This window comes from Maniola hyperantus, chromosome 23, assembly GCF_902806685.2.
Source record: "Maniola hyperantus chromosome 23, iAphHyp1.2, whole genome shotgun sequence".
In the NCBI taxonomy this organism is placed as follows: Eukaryota; Metazoa; Arthropoda; class Insecta; order Lepidoptera; family Nymphalidae; genus Maniola; species Maniola hyperantus.
The window spans coordinates 3201093-3218490 of NC_048558.1; the positions used below are offsets into that span (position 1 = coordinate 3201093).

A 17398-nucleotide genomic window follows, 5' to 3' on the forward strand; every position below is an offset into this window, starting at 1 on the left:
CCCTACACTGTATTATTTGATTTTCTATCGATTACCATCATTGATGATACTACGCTTTAAATAAATAAATATATCAATATTTTTCAACGAAACTATTTTTATTACGTGATTGCTTGGTAAGTAAAATTTTTGTATTTAATTTAACTCTATACCTTAAATCATTCAGCACTTACAAATATACTTGGTCAAAATTAGATTCCTTAGAAGTCTTTCAGTTTAAACCTTCGGACGCTTCAAATAAAACCAGCAAGTTATTCAACAAAATGTTCTTCTTGCGTTTGGTCTTTATTGGAAACAATAGTTCAATTTTCAAAATTCAAAACAGAAATATCGTTACATTTACTCTTTGCAGGCTCAAATAATAGACTCAGAGCTCACAGCTAAACTATTAGGTCGTGGAGTCGCAGTTTCGCCAGTAGTAACAGTAGAACCTCGAAGAAGGAAGTTCCACAAGGCGATCACGCTCAGTATGCCAGCTCCTAGACCTCATACACAAGGAATGACAAACCAGTACAGCACATCGTCAGCACCAACACTACGACTTCTATGTTCCATATCAGGTACGAATAAGATATTTTCATGTATAACTTTAGTGCTATTAAAATTGGTCACTGGAAACAACAGCTTATTTCTTACTTGAACAAGTTAATTATCCAGTATAGTTTTTAGCATATTGAAAAACACATGCTTAGATATTTTATAACCCCAACATTCCATTGGATATGAATTAAAAAATTAAAAAATCGGCAACATTAATTTCAGACAAAATGTTATTAAATTTTAAATTTTCCTAATTTTATCGTTGAAATTGGTTGTGTTACCTACTACACATTAATATTATGAACGAAAATGAGTTTTATTTTATTTTACCCCAAACAAGTTTTTAGACATAAAGTTGTTTCCAGTGAACAATAGATTTTGTGAAGTGTTGCGATGGAGTATGGCTTATATTTGCTACCTAATTTAAATAATAGAATAATACGGCTTTGCAATCAACCCCAAGTAAGTAAAGTAAGGCTATTGACATTAATAGGCTAAGCAATAAACTTTTGCTTATATTATAAATTCATAGATCTAATACCAATATTCCATTACAACACGTTAGTTAGTAGTAAGTCATAGATCAATTCCATTAAATTTACGTCTAATTGTAAATTGGCTAGATAAAACAGAGGTCGGTAGAAATAGTATTTATTACATTAACAGTTTCATATAGTTTGGATAGTCAAAAACTATAGATCGTTTAGTATTATCCATAGATTTTTGTTCTTTATAAATTACAAAAGTTGACTATCGTAGTTATTTGAAAATTGATATCTTACTAGATAACGACTATCCCAAATCCATAGACGGAGGGATAAGCATGTTAACTGAAAATGATTTTAATAGATTAGTTTTTTCTTATTTAACTCCATACCAAATCTTAAAGACAAGTCAGGGCGTCACTCACTATGATATATAAATATATATTTCTAACTGCGCTTATAGCAAATACACACAGCAGCTAAAGGGTTATCTCCCTATGTGTGCGTTTTGTGCGTGTCTACATTGTCTTTGTTCTCGTGTGTTTGTGTGTGTTGCACGCTCACCGTATGTGGCGTTATATTATACGCTACCGACTAATCGGCGCGCACCAACAGGGGTATTTCGCAAAAGATCTCTCGAAGGTAAAAAAAAATTAGACATACTATACAAGTAACATTAAAATTGATTTGTCAATTAAGTTTCACGTTTTTTTTATTTAATTTAATCTGTCCTTTTAAATTTTTACTTTTCTCATTCATCAGTCACATCTCATTGATGTATATACAGCAAAGCATTAGACATAGAGTATAGGCATCAATTACATTATTTCCCCCCTCTACCACTTTGAATGCTTTTCCATTTGCTTTTCATACATTCTTCCTCTATGCACGGGCTGACAGTCTTGCTTTCTTCGATCACGATCATTCTGTATCATATACAAATAACCTTAAATTAAAAAAGAAATAATATGCACAACAGTTTAAGTCACCTAATCTCGGTTTAGTCAGAGATTTTACCGGATATTTAGATAATTTTTCAATACAATATTAGCACATTATAAGAGTCTATAGCACTATATAACTACCGATTTGTATGAATAAGTATGAAAATACATCGTGTTGTCGCGATGTCACACACACCATTCACATTCCATACTTCTACGTTAATGTATCGGAAATTTTATTATTTTGCTTGTATTGATCAAGTTATTTTCCAAAACGGCCTATCAGTTTCCGTCTCATTTTCTTTTTCATCTTTTTTGTGTTTCATATTTTTTTATCATTATCACACCGTTCAGGTCAGTTTGGATTTATTTTCAATATTTGTTTTAAATTTTTTTTCAGTGATCGTCCTTCGAGAGATCTATTTTTCGATAATCAGGCCAAACAATCAGCGACTGATTCCAAAACTTTAGTATCATTAATTTATTTTTTTGAATATACGCACAGCGCTTAATTAAAATACCTCTAAAGTTATTTACATCTAATTCACTTTGCCATTATAATAAGTAAAACACGGTACGTTATATTTATTGTTTCCCTATGGTATGTCGTCCTTGCTTATTGTGTGTTTGCTATAGGCCGTTTTGGAACCATTAATTTTTATTTTTTTATTATTCTTTATTAACATGTCTTGAACCTTACTACTAAACTAAGCTTAGAATACAAGAACTCTACTTAAGTTACACAAAGAACAATTTTAAAAATTATTTACTAAATTTTGCAGTATATTTTTTTATATGAATGATTTAGATAGTAGAAAGGTAATATGAATTAATTTATTAAGTATATTATAGCCGTTAACGCTTGTTGCATGCATTGTGATAATATGTATTGATAAAGACAAGTTACGGCAGAAATAAATAGCCTTAAAGCAGCTAAACTGCCTTAGTAGCTTACAATAATAATTCAAACCAAAAATCGAATGAAAAAAAACCGATTTGGAGTTCTGTAACTATTTTAATAGATAGGTGCGTCATAATGAAAGAGTTGCACATTGTAATGATAAATTAATTGCAACAGGAGGAACCAATCGGGCTCATTGGGAGGATGTGACTGAGAACACACCGTTGACTTTCGTTAACGATTGTGTTTCTTTCACAACAACTGTATCAGCCAGATATTGGCTCATCGATTGTCGTCATATCGAAGATGCTACCAAAATGGCAACTGAACTATACAGGTAATAAGGTTTTGAGTTAATAAAGGCTGATATATATTACGTTGTAGATAACGGGTAGGTACATACCACGATTAATTTGATGATTTTTATTTGTCGATATTTCGACTCAGTTGCATGAGTCTACAATATAATATAATATCGTTAAACCACGATATTAGGTTTATATCAAGACTGATACAATTCAAAATATAAATCACAATAGTACAAAAGTTTCAAAGATAAGAATATTCGAAAGTTACAATATATTCCAAAAAGTTCAAAGAAATGCACAAATTAAAAATTAACTGAAGAATCGCAAATTAACATAGCGCGATTTATCTTACGTAACATAATGAAGGATAATTAATTAATATCTACTTAATGAAACAATCAAATTTTTAGGGAAGCCATTCACGTACCGTTTATGGCTCGCTTTGTAGTCTATGCGAAACGAACAGATGAGTGTCAAGCTCAACTACGGATGTTCTGTGTCACTGACGATAAAGAAGATAAAGCTCTGGAGAGGATCGAGAGGTTCATTCAAGTGGCCAAGAGTAGAGATGTTGAGGTAAATATTAATAAAGCAAGCAATGATAAAAATGCTGAATCTATAAATTTTCTGTCATCTACCTACTATAAATTTAAATTAAAACTTGTATAAAAAGATTAACTTTGACAAAGCAAACTTTAAGAAGGCGAACTTTGACTTAGTTCAGCCAGAGTGAACTAGAGTGAGGGAACCTTCGGTTTGATCCGGAATCGACGATATGACAAATGATAGGCTGACGTAAAATCATATAAAAATAGGACTACATTAGGGGTGCCTATGTCAAAATATACTAACCTATGACACCTGCTAGTGACGTCGAAGCCTAGACATTTTGTTAGAAGTTCCCTGACTGTCGTGAACATAATATTGTCGTGAACTATGGTTCAACGAAGACAGCGTTTTACTGCTGATATAAATCTAAACCTGAATCTTGGTATGATTAGTGAGTTGGTTATAGCAATGAACTGATGTTTATTTTTAAATAATTATTATAAACCACAATTTATTATTATCGATAAGGTCTTTGACAAAAAGCTTGCGTTTAATTCATGTGTTTGTTATTATTTACAACAAAAAGAATTTGTTTCACATGCAGAATCTTGCCAGAAATATTTTTCTCGTGATACCTTTTTAATATCAAAATTTTGAAATACTAGGTACATGAAGGCAAACCGGTCCACCTAGAGTTTGGTGGGAATCTAGTACCAGTGGCAAAATCTGGCGAACATTTATCAATACCTTTCCGAGCATTTAGGGAAAACCGTATGGCTTTCCCAGTCATGATAAAGACGCAGGACTTAGAACCAATTTGTCGATGCCAGTTTATGAGAGACCCCAAGGTTCCTAAGGGAGAACCTTCACCTACTCCGGTAAGTGATTTCACCAATTACATTTTAGTAAATGATCGTATCCGAGACATGGTCGCTAACTATGGGCCTCATAAGAAAGCTCAGAGTCACTCAGCGGGCGATGGAGAGAGCTATGCTTGGAATTTCTCTACGTGATCAAATCAAAAATGAGCAGATCCGCAGGAGAACTAGGAGTAACCGACATAGCTCAACGGGTTGCCAAGCTAAAGTGGCAATGGGTAGGGCACATAGTTCGTGAAACCAATAGACGTTGGGGTCCCAAGGTGCTTGACAATTGCAAGGAATGGTGACCTCGCACCGGAAGACGCAGTGTTGGAAGACCCCCACTAGGTAGACGGACGACATCAGAAGAGTCGCAAGGAGCCGCTGGATTCAGGCAGCACAAGACAGTGGCGTGTGGAAGTCCCTACAAGAGACCTATGTCCAGCAGTGGACGTCTATCGGTTGATAATGATGATGATGATGATGATAGAAGTCTATCGGTTGATGAAGACGACGGCGACTACGATTTGATCTTGATATAAACTTTTTGGGATACTTAGTAAATTATGGTAGGTTATTAAGCCCTTAATTAGTTTTTACATGGCGTTGCACTGGACTGCTAACTTAGCTGGTGTCTTTGCCGGTAGGATGGTAACTAGCCACGGCTGAAGTTTTCCACCAGATCCAACCCAAAGTAGTTTTATGCGCTAATTGAACTAAGGACCTCCCACTCATAAGGCCACAGCGCTCGTCTATGCTCAAGTCATAATGATAAGAAACTATGTAATCTAAGTTGAAAACGTACTAATTTGGAAAGGATATTATGTCAAATTTTTCAAGATCAATATTATAAGAAACCGTATCGGAAACCTGAATAGCTTATTGGTACAGCTTTGCAATTAGGATTTACTTGTCGTAATTGAAAATTCTCAACAAATATGTTACGGGCAACGTGATTAACTGGGCATAATTAATAAGGACCGGTCATTATTAATAATGCATAAGAGTGATGGGCAAAGTGTTTAATTTATCACTTTGATCGGCCATTATTAATAATGCCCGACGGCCCGTGGTCCATGTAATAAGTCATGTTTGAGATAGCTTGAATTTATCACTTGGACCGGGCAGTATGAATAATTCCCAAAAAGGTTTCAAAAACTAATCAAATCACAAACGTCGTATTCCGCAAACATATCATTTAAAAAAAAACATTTGACAAACATTCTATTAACAAATGTTTTACTTTGCAAAAGTGATGAACACTACCACGACAGAGGCCAGGTTGACGGAGCCTCCTTTTTCTGGGTGGTTTAAAAAGAAATAACCACGAAGGGGATGGCGGGGTCTGTATCCCCTTCTAACCTAACCCATCCGAGTCGGGGTGCCCCGAGTCCCGAGCTCGCTTCGCTCGCTCTTGCAGCCTAAGTTCTCTGTGCCTGTGTTTCCTATATAGTTAATTTTTGTTGACTTTTCATGAAAATTTTGTAAGTTTAATTTTATTTAATAAACAAAATCACTACAGTTCACCTATTTTATTACTTTGCCCAAGATAGGGTGGGTATTATTCATAATGGCCGGGAAAAGTGATTAATCATGCTGTTTTAATCACATTGTCCAATTGAGTCGGGCATTATGAATACGGTCGACCGGCCATTATTAATAGTGCCCGGACTTATCAAATTGCCCATAATATATATACTGAATCTATTCATATTACAATTGTGTATTCCAAAGATTGCTGTACTGAATATAATGGTACCAGATGACTTGCCTGTAGAAAGAACATCACCATTACCGGCTGATTTGATACCTCGAAGAACCGAAGAACAGGAGTTAGCTTGGAGACAACGATTAAGTGATCCTAGGTAAATATTATTACAGTATTAAGCAAAGTTGTACTCATGGTGTTAACGACGTAATAAAGAAACGCTGTAAAAGTTGCAATATTGCCAGAGTGAACTAATATTGCACAGAGTTGTGACCTAGAGAGACTCATCGCGCATCAAAGTAAGACGTTCTAAGTTATAAAAAAAACTGAGGGGTTAAGTTTACTTAATCAGCTTATATTATTTATTAATAAGCCGTAAATCAAGAGTAATCTTTTTCATTAAGAAGATGAATTAAAAACAACCAGCGCACATTTTATTTGAAGTTCGATAGCTCAGTACAATGTAAACAAAGTAATGTCCTCTTATTGAAGTAGCAATTACAAAGACGTTAAGTTGTAGGTTAAGCATCATAGCCAAAGGACATATTGAAGACCTATCCGTTAACCTTAAGCCATAAATAAATAAACAGATTTTTAATAGAAAAAAACATAGACGAGTAAATAAGTAGACAAGGTCACTATTGCTTGTAACAAGATTGGTTCAATACGTTAATGAGATTAGCCTCTTTCACCCAAACGACCCGGACTACTATTGTAGAGGGTAGTATGTCTAGAATTACTAGAAAACAACTAAGCCCTATTATTGCGTCGAAGCGAGCGTTCGAGTTAGTCAATTTCAAATGTGATGAAATTTATTTAAAAATCCATGAAACGTTATCCTTTATTAGTGAATTTAGTAATATACATGTGAAAGCAAAAGTTAAATAAGTGAATTATGTTGTAGATTGGAAGACATTTGTAACCTATTAGGTAAAGACTGGGTGGCTTTGGCGTATGAGTTAGGTGTGAGTGTTGCGACTGTTAATCAAATTCAAGCAAAGCGTATTACTGCATCTGAACAGGCTCAGCTTATGCTTAAACTTTGGAAGACTCAATCTGGAACTAAGGCACAGGGTATGATGTTTTCTTTATCCTCGATTTTTTACTAATTCCATAATAAGTATTTGACTCTTTGTCTTCTGCTAATGTTAAGATCGACAATTTTATTGCAGTCCAATTAATTTAAATAACTTATATTGCTTGTATTATATTTATGTTTTACCTAGAAAGTTTTTGCTTATAACCTGCGAAAGTTACTTTTTATAAATAAATATTATTATAATTCCTTTAAATTGTCTAAAAATTATGATTGAGTAAAACAGTTTCCTTTTAATTATTATGCTTATTTTTATTGTTTATTTTTCTATCAGTTTTGATAAAACAATAATTTGAGATAATTTTAATGTGAAGTGTGTATTTATATTCATTAAAAATAGGGTCAAGGCTAATTAGGCATCATAATTCAATTAAGCCCAATTAATTTTATTTGGTATAATGACCGAATTCATACTTAAATATAAATTCATTTTACGAAATTCGTGTAGATAACTCATTAGAGCTCGCATTATGTCGTATCGGGAGGGACGACATAATAGCTCCTCAATCAGAACTCTCCAATGAGCGTCGCATCCAGCGGAACATTTACCAAGAAAGACAAGAATCTGAAGAAATCGAAGCATACAAAGGTAATCAAAAACATTCCTCTCACTTGAAATTAATAAAAAGGAAATAAAATTTTATACCCACAAATACAAATAAGTAATTACATCTTTTTGTAGCAGAAGAAGATAATAAACTCAAAGAAAATATTTATGATGATGATGAGATCACAGAGCGTATGCGCTCTGAAGATCTAGACCAAGACGAAGCGAAATATTCCCCCGAAGAAAAGTCAATAGTCGATAAAAGCGACATGGATCGAACACCAACACCAAGTGAGGAAAGCGAAGAGGATGAAGGTGTGCATTAAGAAATGAGAAAATGGTTTTGAGTAGTTCTACTAATTATTCTATTAATTAAATTGCTATTTTTATTACTGTTTGTTTAAAGATATCAAACGTAGTGTCGCTGAAAGAAAGGTGCAGATAACAAAGAAACTAAGCAGTAGTAAGATTCCATCGTCTAAGCAAAAGAAAGAACTAAGGGAGGAAATAATAGAAATAAAGACTCAAATCAAACCAGATATCAAGAAATTCCAAGATATAGAGCAACAGGTTAAAGAAATATTACTAGTTCCATTTTTATTGTCTACACTGTTTAATTTTATTAATACATTTAATGATAATATTTTATATTTTTAGATCAAGGCGGAATCCAAATTAGACCAAATGCGCTTTAAAACATCACCAGATTACTTTGATCCTAAGACTGATAAAGTAGTTTCAATACAAAAGGAGGCAGTTGTAGAGTTAAGTAAAGAAGAAATAAAACAAGAACGAACTGTAGAACAGTTTAGGAAATTTGACCCCTCTTCACCAGCCAAACCTACACCTAAGCATTTACAACGACATATGCGCAATGAATCTATGAGGTTCCCATCTGGTGATTTCTCAAACGTAACAATCACACCAAGAAAATCGATTACAACTGAAATGATCGAAACAAAACAAAGTATTGAAACCAAAACAGAAACATTTACTAAGGAAGAAATTTCGCAAAAAGAGATAGATAGAGCTAGAGTTGAAGAAAAATTAGATGATGGTGAAAGATCACCTGAACTAGTAACAGATGAAGAAAGAGATGTAGCTGAAGCTACCTTAAAGGATAAAATTAATGCATTTGAAACAAAAATATCAGGGGAACCTCCTACTGATACAGCAAAAACTGTCAAACTTACGAAAGAAGCTCTAAAAAGGCATACTCAAGAACAAGATCATGGCTTAGAATATACACAAGCTTTTGTCAGAGATCAAGCAAAGCAATTATCGAATTTAGAAAGTCAAAAAATATTTATTGAAACGGAGAAACACACTGAAACTGTCAAATCTGTAAGAAACACAATCCAACGTTTTGACTCAAAAGTAAAACAAGAAGATAAATTAAAACAATTTCCGAAAACTATGAGAACTGACTCAACGCTTGTACAGGTTTCATCTGAAGAAGACAGCGAATTCCTAAAGAAGTCGACGGACTCAGAGACTGAAACTGAGTCGCAAACAACTATTAAAGTTGAAAAGGACAAAAAGTCAAAATTCGAGTTCCACAAAGATTCTTTTGAGAAGAAGGCTGATTTAAGAGAAACCTCTGATATTAAAAAGAAAGATAGTGATAAAGACAAAAAGACTGATGATGATGACAAAAAAGATGATGAAAGAGTTAGTATAAAAGAACATGGGATTGAGATTGACGAATCACAGTTAAAAGTAAGTGATGAAGAAATTACCGAAACAAAAGAAGAAAATGTTTCATTGGAAGAACAAACGAAAGAAAAGGTAAAAAATAAAAAAAACTTAAATGAATTGATTGAAGTTAACATTGGTCGTATCATAATATTATTTTTATTACTTAAAGGTTGAAACTCAGCAGTCCATAGCTAGCACAAAGTCAGATTTAAGCAAACGCACCAAAACGGATTCTATGGGTTCAGATATACAAGATATTCCAGGGAGAAAAGTTTCTCAAGAATCTCCGTTACCGTCTGGCATAGACAAAACTGATTCTTTAGCTGACTTACAACAAAGTACCGAAAGAGACGTCAGTTTTGTCTCTCAAACTGAATCCAAAGTAAGTAAATAAATTTTAATTATGATAAAATACATATTAAACAATATGAGGCATAGTTTACTAAAACAACAATGCAATTTTCTCTTACAGATTTATTCTAAAGACTCCAAACATAGAAGTGATTCACTAGATGAAGCTTCACAGTTTTCAGATTTAGAAGATCAAATAGGTATGAGTCCTGCTCATAAGCCATCATCAGAAAAAACAATAAAGGAAGCAAGGATAATTGAGTCGGAGGAACAAATAAGTATCATAGAGACAAGCAGAGATCAAACACTTGAATTTTTAAAATATGAGACTGAACATAGTGCTCAAATTCATTCATCTGCACTGACACCAAAAGATAGTGAAAAGGTAAATTAGTTTCTTAAGAATATTATTAATATATTATTTAACTGATTTTAACTCTTCGTTCTATTACATAATTTTTTTACAAAATATCTTATTCGTGGATTTATTCTGTATGAAGCAGCTACTTTATTAAGGAACAGCTACTTTATTAAAACTAGTCTAAAACACAGGTTTTAATATACTATATCTTATAGATTTCTGCACACCTAGTTAGCAAATGACAATATTATATTGAAAACATTTATTTGCAGATGTAATTTGTACTATATGCTTTGGTTTATTATGCTTTTAAACAATAGACAATTTACAATTTGGTATGATTGATGCTCGCGAATTTGTCTGCGTGGATTTAATTTTTAAAAATCCCGTAGGAACTTTTTCATTTTCTGGGACCCTCTGTCTCAGGGATGCAAGCTATCTCTACTCGATTTCTTCAAAATCGTTTAAACGGATAAGCAGTGAAAAGGTAACAGACAGACAGATTTATGGACAGACAGGCACATTATCGCATTTATTTTCGTATTTACTTTATTTGGTATGGAATCAAAATATTATTAGTATGGATTTTTTATGATCAGCTTAATAATATAATAAAATATTTTAGGTACCTAGCAAAGAGTCACCAGTTATAAGCGCTAAAGCACGTCAATTTATAGAAACCGTTCCCGAGGATGACTCTGTGCAGGAATGTTTCTTTTCTAAACGTATTTACTCAGATTCTTTAGAAGATTCCGATCATACAGACTCAAGACGTCACTCTGAAGCGGACTCATTAAAATCAGATCAATCTGATATTAAAGCTAAAATATCTTCTTCCGATTTCGATGAGAGAGCAGAGTACGAAGGAACAGCTGACTCTGGTAGTGGATTTGGTGACGAAAAGTTTGAAGAAAGTATTGGTTTCACTTCAATAAAGATAGATCCAAAAGCTTTAGAATCTCAAAAGCAAGATTCTGACTCAGCTTCAACACAACTCGATGAATTGGAAGAACCAGATGTTGTGTTTAAGAAAATGGTACCTAAACGTCATGCTCGTACAGAATCTGTATCAATATCGAAACTAAGTGATTTACAAGATATAGTTACACAAGAACTACCTGTGGCAATACAAGAATTCCAAATGATTATAACAGAAGCCGAAGATGTTGATAAATCTTCCGATAAAGATGAACATTCGGATAAAATTTCATCTGAAAGCAGCAGAGAAATTGAAGTGTCTGAAAGAAAATCTTCAGATGGGATTTCAGACAGAATAAGCTCAGAAGATGCAGTTACTGATAAAAAAACTTCTTCTGAAGAAGAACCCATAAAAGATAATTTAATTTACGACCAAGAAAAACCTAAGGAAATCACAAAAATTATTACTGACACTGTCAAAGATATACAAAAGATTGACACAACTACTCTAAAACGAGAATCTGGGGCTAAAGGTAAGACATATTTTATTGCTAATGCTAATTTAAGTTACCTATTAGATAAAGGAAATCTTATAATTAATTAATTAATTTTTATTTTAATAAGCTGAAGAAACTAAGCGACAGTCCGTCTCTTCCGTGGGATCAGGTTCCGTAAGTGAGTTACGATTAGAGGAAAAACGGCTATCCGATGCACATAGCATTACTGAATCCAGAGATTACACATTTGAAGAATCCGAAGACGATATAGGAACACAGGAAACGCACAAAGATGCTAAAGAAAAAGTTGAAAGTAAGCAAGAAGTGGAATCCAAAATCAAACCATCTGGTGAGCAAAGGAAATTTAACTTCAAGGTATTTTTTTAATTCATACAATAACATTTAGGAGTTCAATTATGTTTTGCAGAAAAGCCAACTGAACTACTAAAACTGGCAAAACTGACTCACGGAGACTCACTAGATGATGTAGAAGGTTTTCCCGAGGATCATGTTGCTGAATATGTTCACAAACTACCACACATACAAGAAACTAGGTAGGTAAACTTTAAGGGAATAATTAACTTCTAATAACTAATCAACAATAGTTCATACTGTACTACTTTTTACTTTGCTTTATAGCTATTTTAAAACATGTTAAAAACAGTATAATTTGAATGTACTATTTAAAAGTGTTTATCATTCATTACAGTTCTGCACCAGACAAGCATTTAACTAGCCAGTTTCTAATTAAAGAACGTGATGAGCAGGTAAAGTGTGAAACTGACATAAGGGAAATGAAAATACTCTCTGAAAAACTAGACCCAGATAAAATTATCAAAGCCGAAGATAAAACACAAAAAAATAAACTAACTGAACAAGAAAGTGACGAAATTTCAAGTTCCATTAAATCTAAAGAAATATCTTCATCTGAGCCCCTAGAATCAATCACAGTAACAACACATGGCGAAGAAGGAATATCAAAACTAGAACAAATACGTATATCAGACGATAAAAAAATAGCTACAGAACATAGAAAAGGACCAGCAGGAGAAGAAATAACGATAACAACCGTCACTGAAGTTTTAGTAGGACCTTCTGGAGAAGAATTAGAAAAGATTACTGAAACTGAATCTACGAAATATCCATCAGGTAAAGAAGCAGTCTCCGTAAAAGTTTCAGAAAATATTAGATCCCATAAAACAGAAACAGATATAGCAAAACCTAAAAGTATTGTTGAAGAAATACCTTCCCTAAATGGTGAAATTCAAAAAGAAAAGATTTCTTCAGATATATATACCTCAGAACATCTACCTACCTATAAACAATCGGATGAAAAAGAACTTTCTGCATCAAAAGATTCTGTAAAAATAAAAAGCGAACACCTAGAAATGTCGGAAAAATCAATTGAAGTGACATTGCCAAAATCATTGGAATCCTATGAAAAGTCAGCACATCAACCTGTTCCAAAACCAGAAAAGGTAGTAACATTAGAGGATAAGTTACCTTTAGAAAGAGAAACCATATCCACAAAAATAGCAGAAAGTATTCCGTCCCATTCACTAGAAACTAGTACTAGTACTATGGAGTCAAGTAAAAAAATCACCGAAATGACGCCAGCAACAAAAGCTGTTGATGAACCAACAAAAAGAGTTGATGCCAAGGTAGCTCTAACAGAAAAACTCGATACAAAGTTATTAACTGAAAAAAAAACCGAAGACATCATATCTTCTACGAAATCCTTAGCAGCTGAACCTATTCCTGAAACGGAAACCGAGTCTTTTGTTATTACAACTCATAGAAAGGAAATTATTTCAGGACCAGAAACACCTATGGCTATTGAGAAAAAAATTGGAGATTTAGGAGAGGAAATAACTGTCAAAACTGTTACTGAACATTTAAGAGGTTCTTCTGGTGAAGATATCGTTAGAACTACCGTAACTGAAACTGTTAAACATCCATCTGGAAAAGAATCTGTTTCTACTAAAGTGTCTGAATCTATTAAACAAAAAATTACAAGTACTATTTTAGGAAAATCTGATAAATTTGAACAGTTGGACAAAGATGGTGATAAAATAATTGGTGAAACTATTCGTACTTCTATGGAGGAAAAACTCCAAGAAGAAAAAGTTCAGAAATCTGCTGAGGATGAAAAAGTTTCTACAACAACTGAGACAGTGATTGGGTTGACAGGTGAAGAAATAACTACGATGACAGTAACTGTCACAAAAATACTCCCAACTGGAGAAGAAGCTGTTAAAACTACTATAACCGAAACAACTAAATACCCTTCAGGACAACAAACAGTTTCAACTAGAGTGTTAGAAAGTATTCAATCACATAAAGAAATGGTGTTCACCACTTCTGCATTTGAAGCATTGCAGTCTGATACAGAAAATAATATACAAGGTATGTTATCAACATCAAAAGATTTAACTGATAAAAAAGACATCGCAATCGATACGAAAGAAGATAGCAAAACAGGTCCAGCAGGTGAAACAATAAAAACAACCATTGTTACTGAGACCACTAAAATTCCCTCAGGAGAAAAAATAAAAACAACCACTACTGAAGTAACGAAGTTTCCCTCTGGGGAGGAATCTATATCTACTAGAGTATCGGAATCTATAAAAACATTTGAACAACAGAGCCAAATAATTGCTGTTAAAAAATCAAAACAATTAACTGAACACGAAACAGCTTTTCAAACTGCACCCACACCAGAAAAACCTGAAGTTTTAAAAAAAACTACTTTTTCAGAAATTGAAGATCATTCACTAAGTAAGGTAGCAAGTGAAAGTTTAACTGGAACAAAGACCTTGTCTAAAGACCTTACTTCAACAGACAGCCCAGAAACAGCTAATGGACAAGTTAAACCAGTGATAGATAATGTATTACAAAAAGGAACTATGGTTGCTACAGCTCGAAGTCCTGTTCCAGAGAAAGATTCCAAAATAATAAGTAAGGAAATACTTGAAACTGAAAAAAGATCTTATGATGCGAAAGTACCTCAAAAAGAAGAGCGAAGACATTCGTGTATTAGTCCTGCAATATCACTTGAAAGAATTGCAGAATCTGAAGTTGAAATGGAAGATGAAGTAGAAAAGTTGGAAGTTACCGTAAGTAAAACCACAAAAGATGAAGACATGAAGGCTGAATTGAAAAAATCTGATTCCGCTATGAAGCAAATGGCTGATAATATTGAAATAATTATCAAACAAGCATCAGAGGACTTAGATATATCCTCTGAAGAACCTGCATTAGAGGAAAAGGAAATGGAAGAAAAGGTGAAAGAACTACAAGGTGAAGTTTCAGTTGATTCTATCATAGAAGAAGCTGTTCAAACTGTTGAAGGTTATTTGGATGAAACTGCGAACAAAGGGTCTGAAGAAGTAGATGTTAAGAAGGAGGTTATATTTGAAAACACAAAGCTGCCCAAAGAAAGACCAGGGTTAATCAAGTCACTTTCTAGAGACAGCGGGGAGATAGTTATTATGCCAAAGAAAAAGCAATCCAGAACTTTTTCAGTTCAAAGTTCACCAGACGAAGTAGAAGAACAAATTTACACAGATTCAGAATCAGGTAAACAGAGACAAAAATTTAATCAAACCGTAATTAAATACTTATTTAAAGACAGTTTTCCAACGATCTGTAATTTTTTTTATCTTTTATTTAGTCTGAGTACTTAAATGTTAAATGATACAGATACATTTTTTTGTTTTTAGACATGGATAAAGCAAAAGTTTTAGAAATCATTGAACCAACATCAGATATCGATGGAAAACTTCCCGCTTCTAGTTTTGATATAAAGAAAATTCGTACCGATTCACTCGATGACGCTGATGATTTTCCTGAAAAAGAGGTATGCTATAAAATGTTGTTCCTTTGATATATCCTTGACTTATAATAAAACTGAAACTGGATGATTAATATACACTAAATATATTTTGAAATTTTTAGTTGCAGGAAGCTTTATTATTGATATACTCGCTGAAAATGTAATGGTTGTTTTCCCGAAGCGAAATGATTTTGTTATAGTATTAATTTTTTATTAATAAATTAATATAAAAGTAAGAGTCATAAATAACAAACTTGCAATCGAGATAAACAAAAATTGAATGAGACCTCGAACCAATAGTAATACTGCGTGCGTGCAGGCTAGTTTATGCCGTATCACTACGCGCGAGAGCTTATTTTGCTCTAAACTTTCTCACTTTATTGGCAGCGTGGTCCAAGTTCCCGTGATCGAGACTTACGATTCACGTTACATCTAGTGAGTAACTATTGTTTCTCACACTTTCAAGTTTAAAGACCAAAAGAGCAGATTTTTTTAAAAACCTGTCTGACTGTCTATTTGTCGGTCTGTCTTGCGTCAGGAGCCTCACGTATAACTGAAAGAAAACGAAACATGACATTTTCCTCCCTGTAGTGTACTCGCTTCGCTCGTCGTTCAACCTAAGAATCGTTCACTTGCTCCGTATTCAATACAATAACAAACAACTATTTTCAGGCTGAATACTTTGAAGACGGAGGAAAGTACGATGATCCGGAAGCTTTTAGTGCAACAGCATTTAAGGACAAAGGTCAACAAGACGCACCTTGCTCCAGTATACAGCAAGATCTTGATGATGATAAATTTACAGATAAGTTTGTAAAGAAAACTCACTTTGTAGATAGTATTTTACGGTCAGATTTAGTATCAAAATCTACAACAGAGTCTTCAGTTACGACCGTTATCTCAACATTAACCAAATCTTCAGATGAGGACCAAAAATCTGTATTAGAAGATGCAACTTCTGCCGATTTATCCAAAATCAGTGGAGCTGATTTAATGAAAGATCCTTCTAAAACATCTTTAGATACAAAGGATGAATCAAGAATTGAAGATCACTCGGAAGATCGAGGCACTCCAGATTTATCTAAGAAGTCTCTCGATTTAACCAAAGACTACTCAAAGTCATCAATAGATAGTAAGGATACGTCACGAGACTTTGCTACGAATGAGCTATCCAAAGATTCTACAGTTGATCTTACTAAGGACTATTCAAAAGCTTCAATAGACAGCGTTAAGGAATCTTCAAGATCAATCGATGAAAAAACATTTTCGGAGGAACAATCGTCATTTGATTTTTCTAAAACTCTGGCATCAGATGCGTCAGATGCTATCAGTAAATGTAAAGAATTTATTGAAGAAGAAAGATCTGCATCTAAAGTCATTCACATTTCAACTAGTTCATCACAAGAAACATCAATTATGACAGAGAGTAAACTATTTAGTGAACAGGATGAAAAATCATTTGAGAAAACAAAAATATCTGATAAGACGGAACTGGAAAAAGGTTTACTTGAAGACATATTGAAAGTTAAAGATCGGACAAAAGATGAGGATAAGAAATCTACAAAAGCGGCAGATGTAACATCGGAAACAGAAAATAAGAAAAAGTTGACTTTTGACGACAAAAATGAGGATGAAGATTCAGAAGTGCCGGATATATCTGAACTTAACAGGAGATGCTCAAATTTGCTTGAAGATATTTCTGCTCAAGGTGCTCTCATAAGGATTGATTCAAGTCACGTTGTTCACGGTAAGTTTCTACACATATTTTTACATTAAAAACCGTTAATGATTCCCTAATCA

General features: G+C 33.6%; 1 protein-coding gene across 12 annotated transcripts in view; it reads left to right on the plus strand.

Annotated features, from left to right (window-relative positions):
* The window catches only part of LOC117993215 (ankyrin-2-like), a 94448-nt gene that overhangs the window by 55173 nt on the left and 21877 nt on the right, over window positions 1-17398 (plus strand). For 7 of the 12 annotated variants that reach the window (XM_069506414.1, XM_069506412.1, XM_034980968.2 and 4 more), the window contains exons 26-44: window positions 353-560; window positions 1641-1667; window positions 3048-3207; window positions 3589-3754; window positions 4393-4605; window positions 6322-6452; window positions 7200-7369; window positions 7840-7980; window positions 8074-8253; window positions 8345-8508; window positions 8596-9726; window positions 9806-10018; window positions 10109-10372; window positions 10974-11799; window positions 11891-12112; window positions 12191-12317; window positions 12473-15342; window positions 15486-15622; window positions 16271-17345. In XM_069506414.1, coding sequence (XP_069362515.1) covers window positions 353-560; window positions 1641-1667; window positions 3048-3207; window positions 3589-3754; window positions 4393-4605; window positions 6322-6452; window positions 7200-7369; window positions 7840-7980; window positions 8074-8253; window positions 8345-8508; window positions 8596-9726; window positions 9806-10018; window positions 10109-10372; window positions 10974-11799; window positions 11891-12112; window positions 12191-12317; window positions 12473-15342; window positions 15486-15622; window positions 16271-17345 — 8425 coding nt within the window. The remainder of the gene's footprint in view (window positions 1-352; window positions 561-1640; window positions 1668-3047; window positions 3208-3588; window positions 3755-4392; window positions 4606-6321; window positions 6453-7199; window positions 7370-7839; window positions 7981-8073; window positions 8254-8344; window positions 8509-8595; window positions 9727-9805; window positions 10019-10108; window positions 10373-10973; window positions 11800-11890; window positions 12113-12190; window positions 12318-12472; window positions 15343-15485; window positions 15623-16270; window positions 17346-17398) is intronic. The other 5 variants (XM_069506421.1, XM_069506415.1, XM_069506422.1 and 2 more) reach the window with 2 other exon arrangements.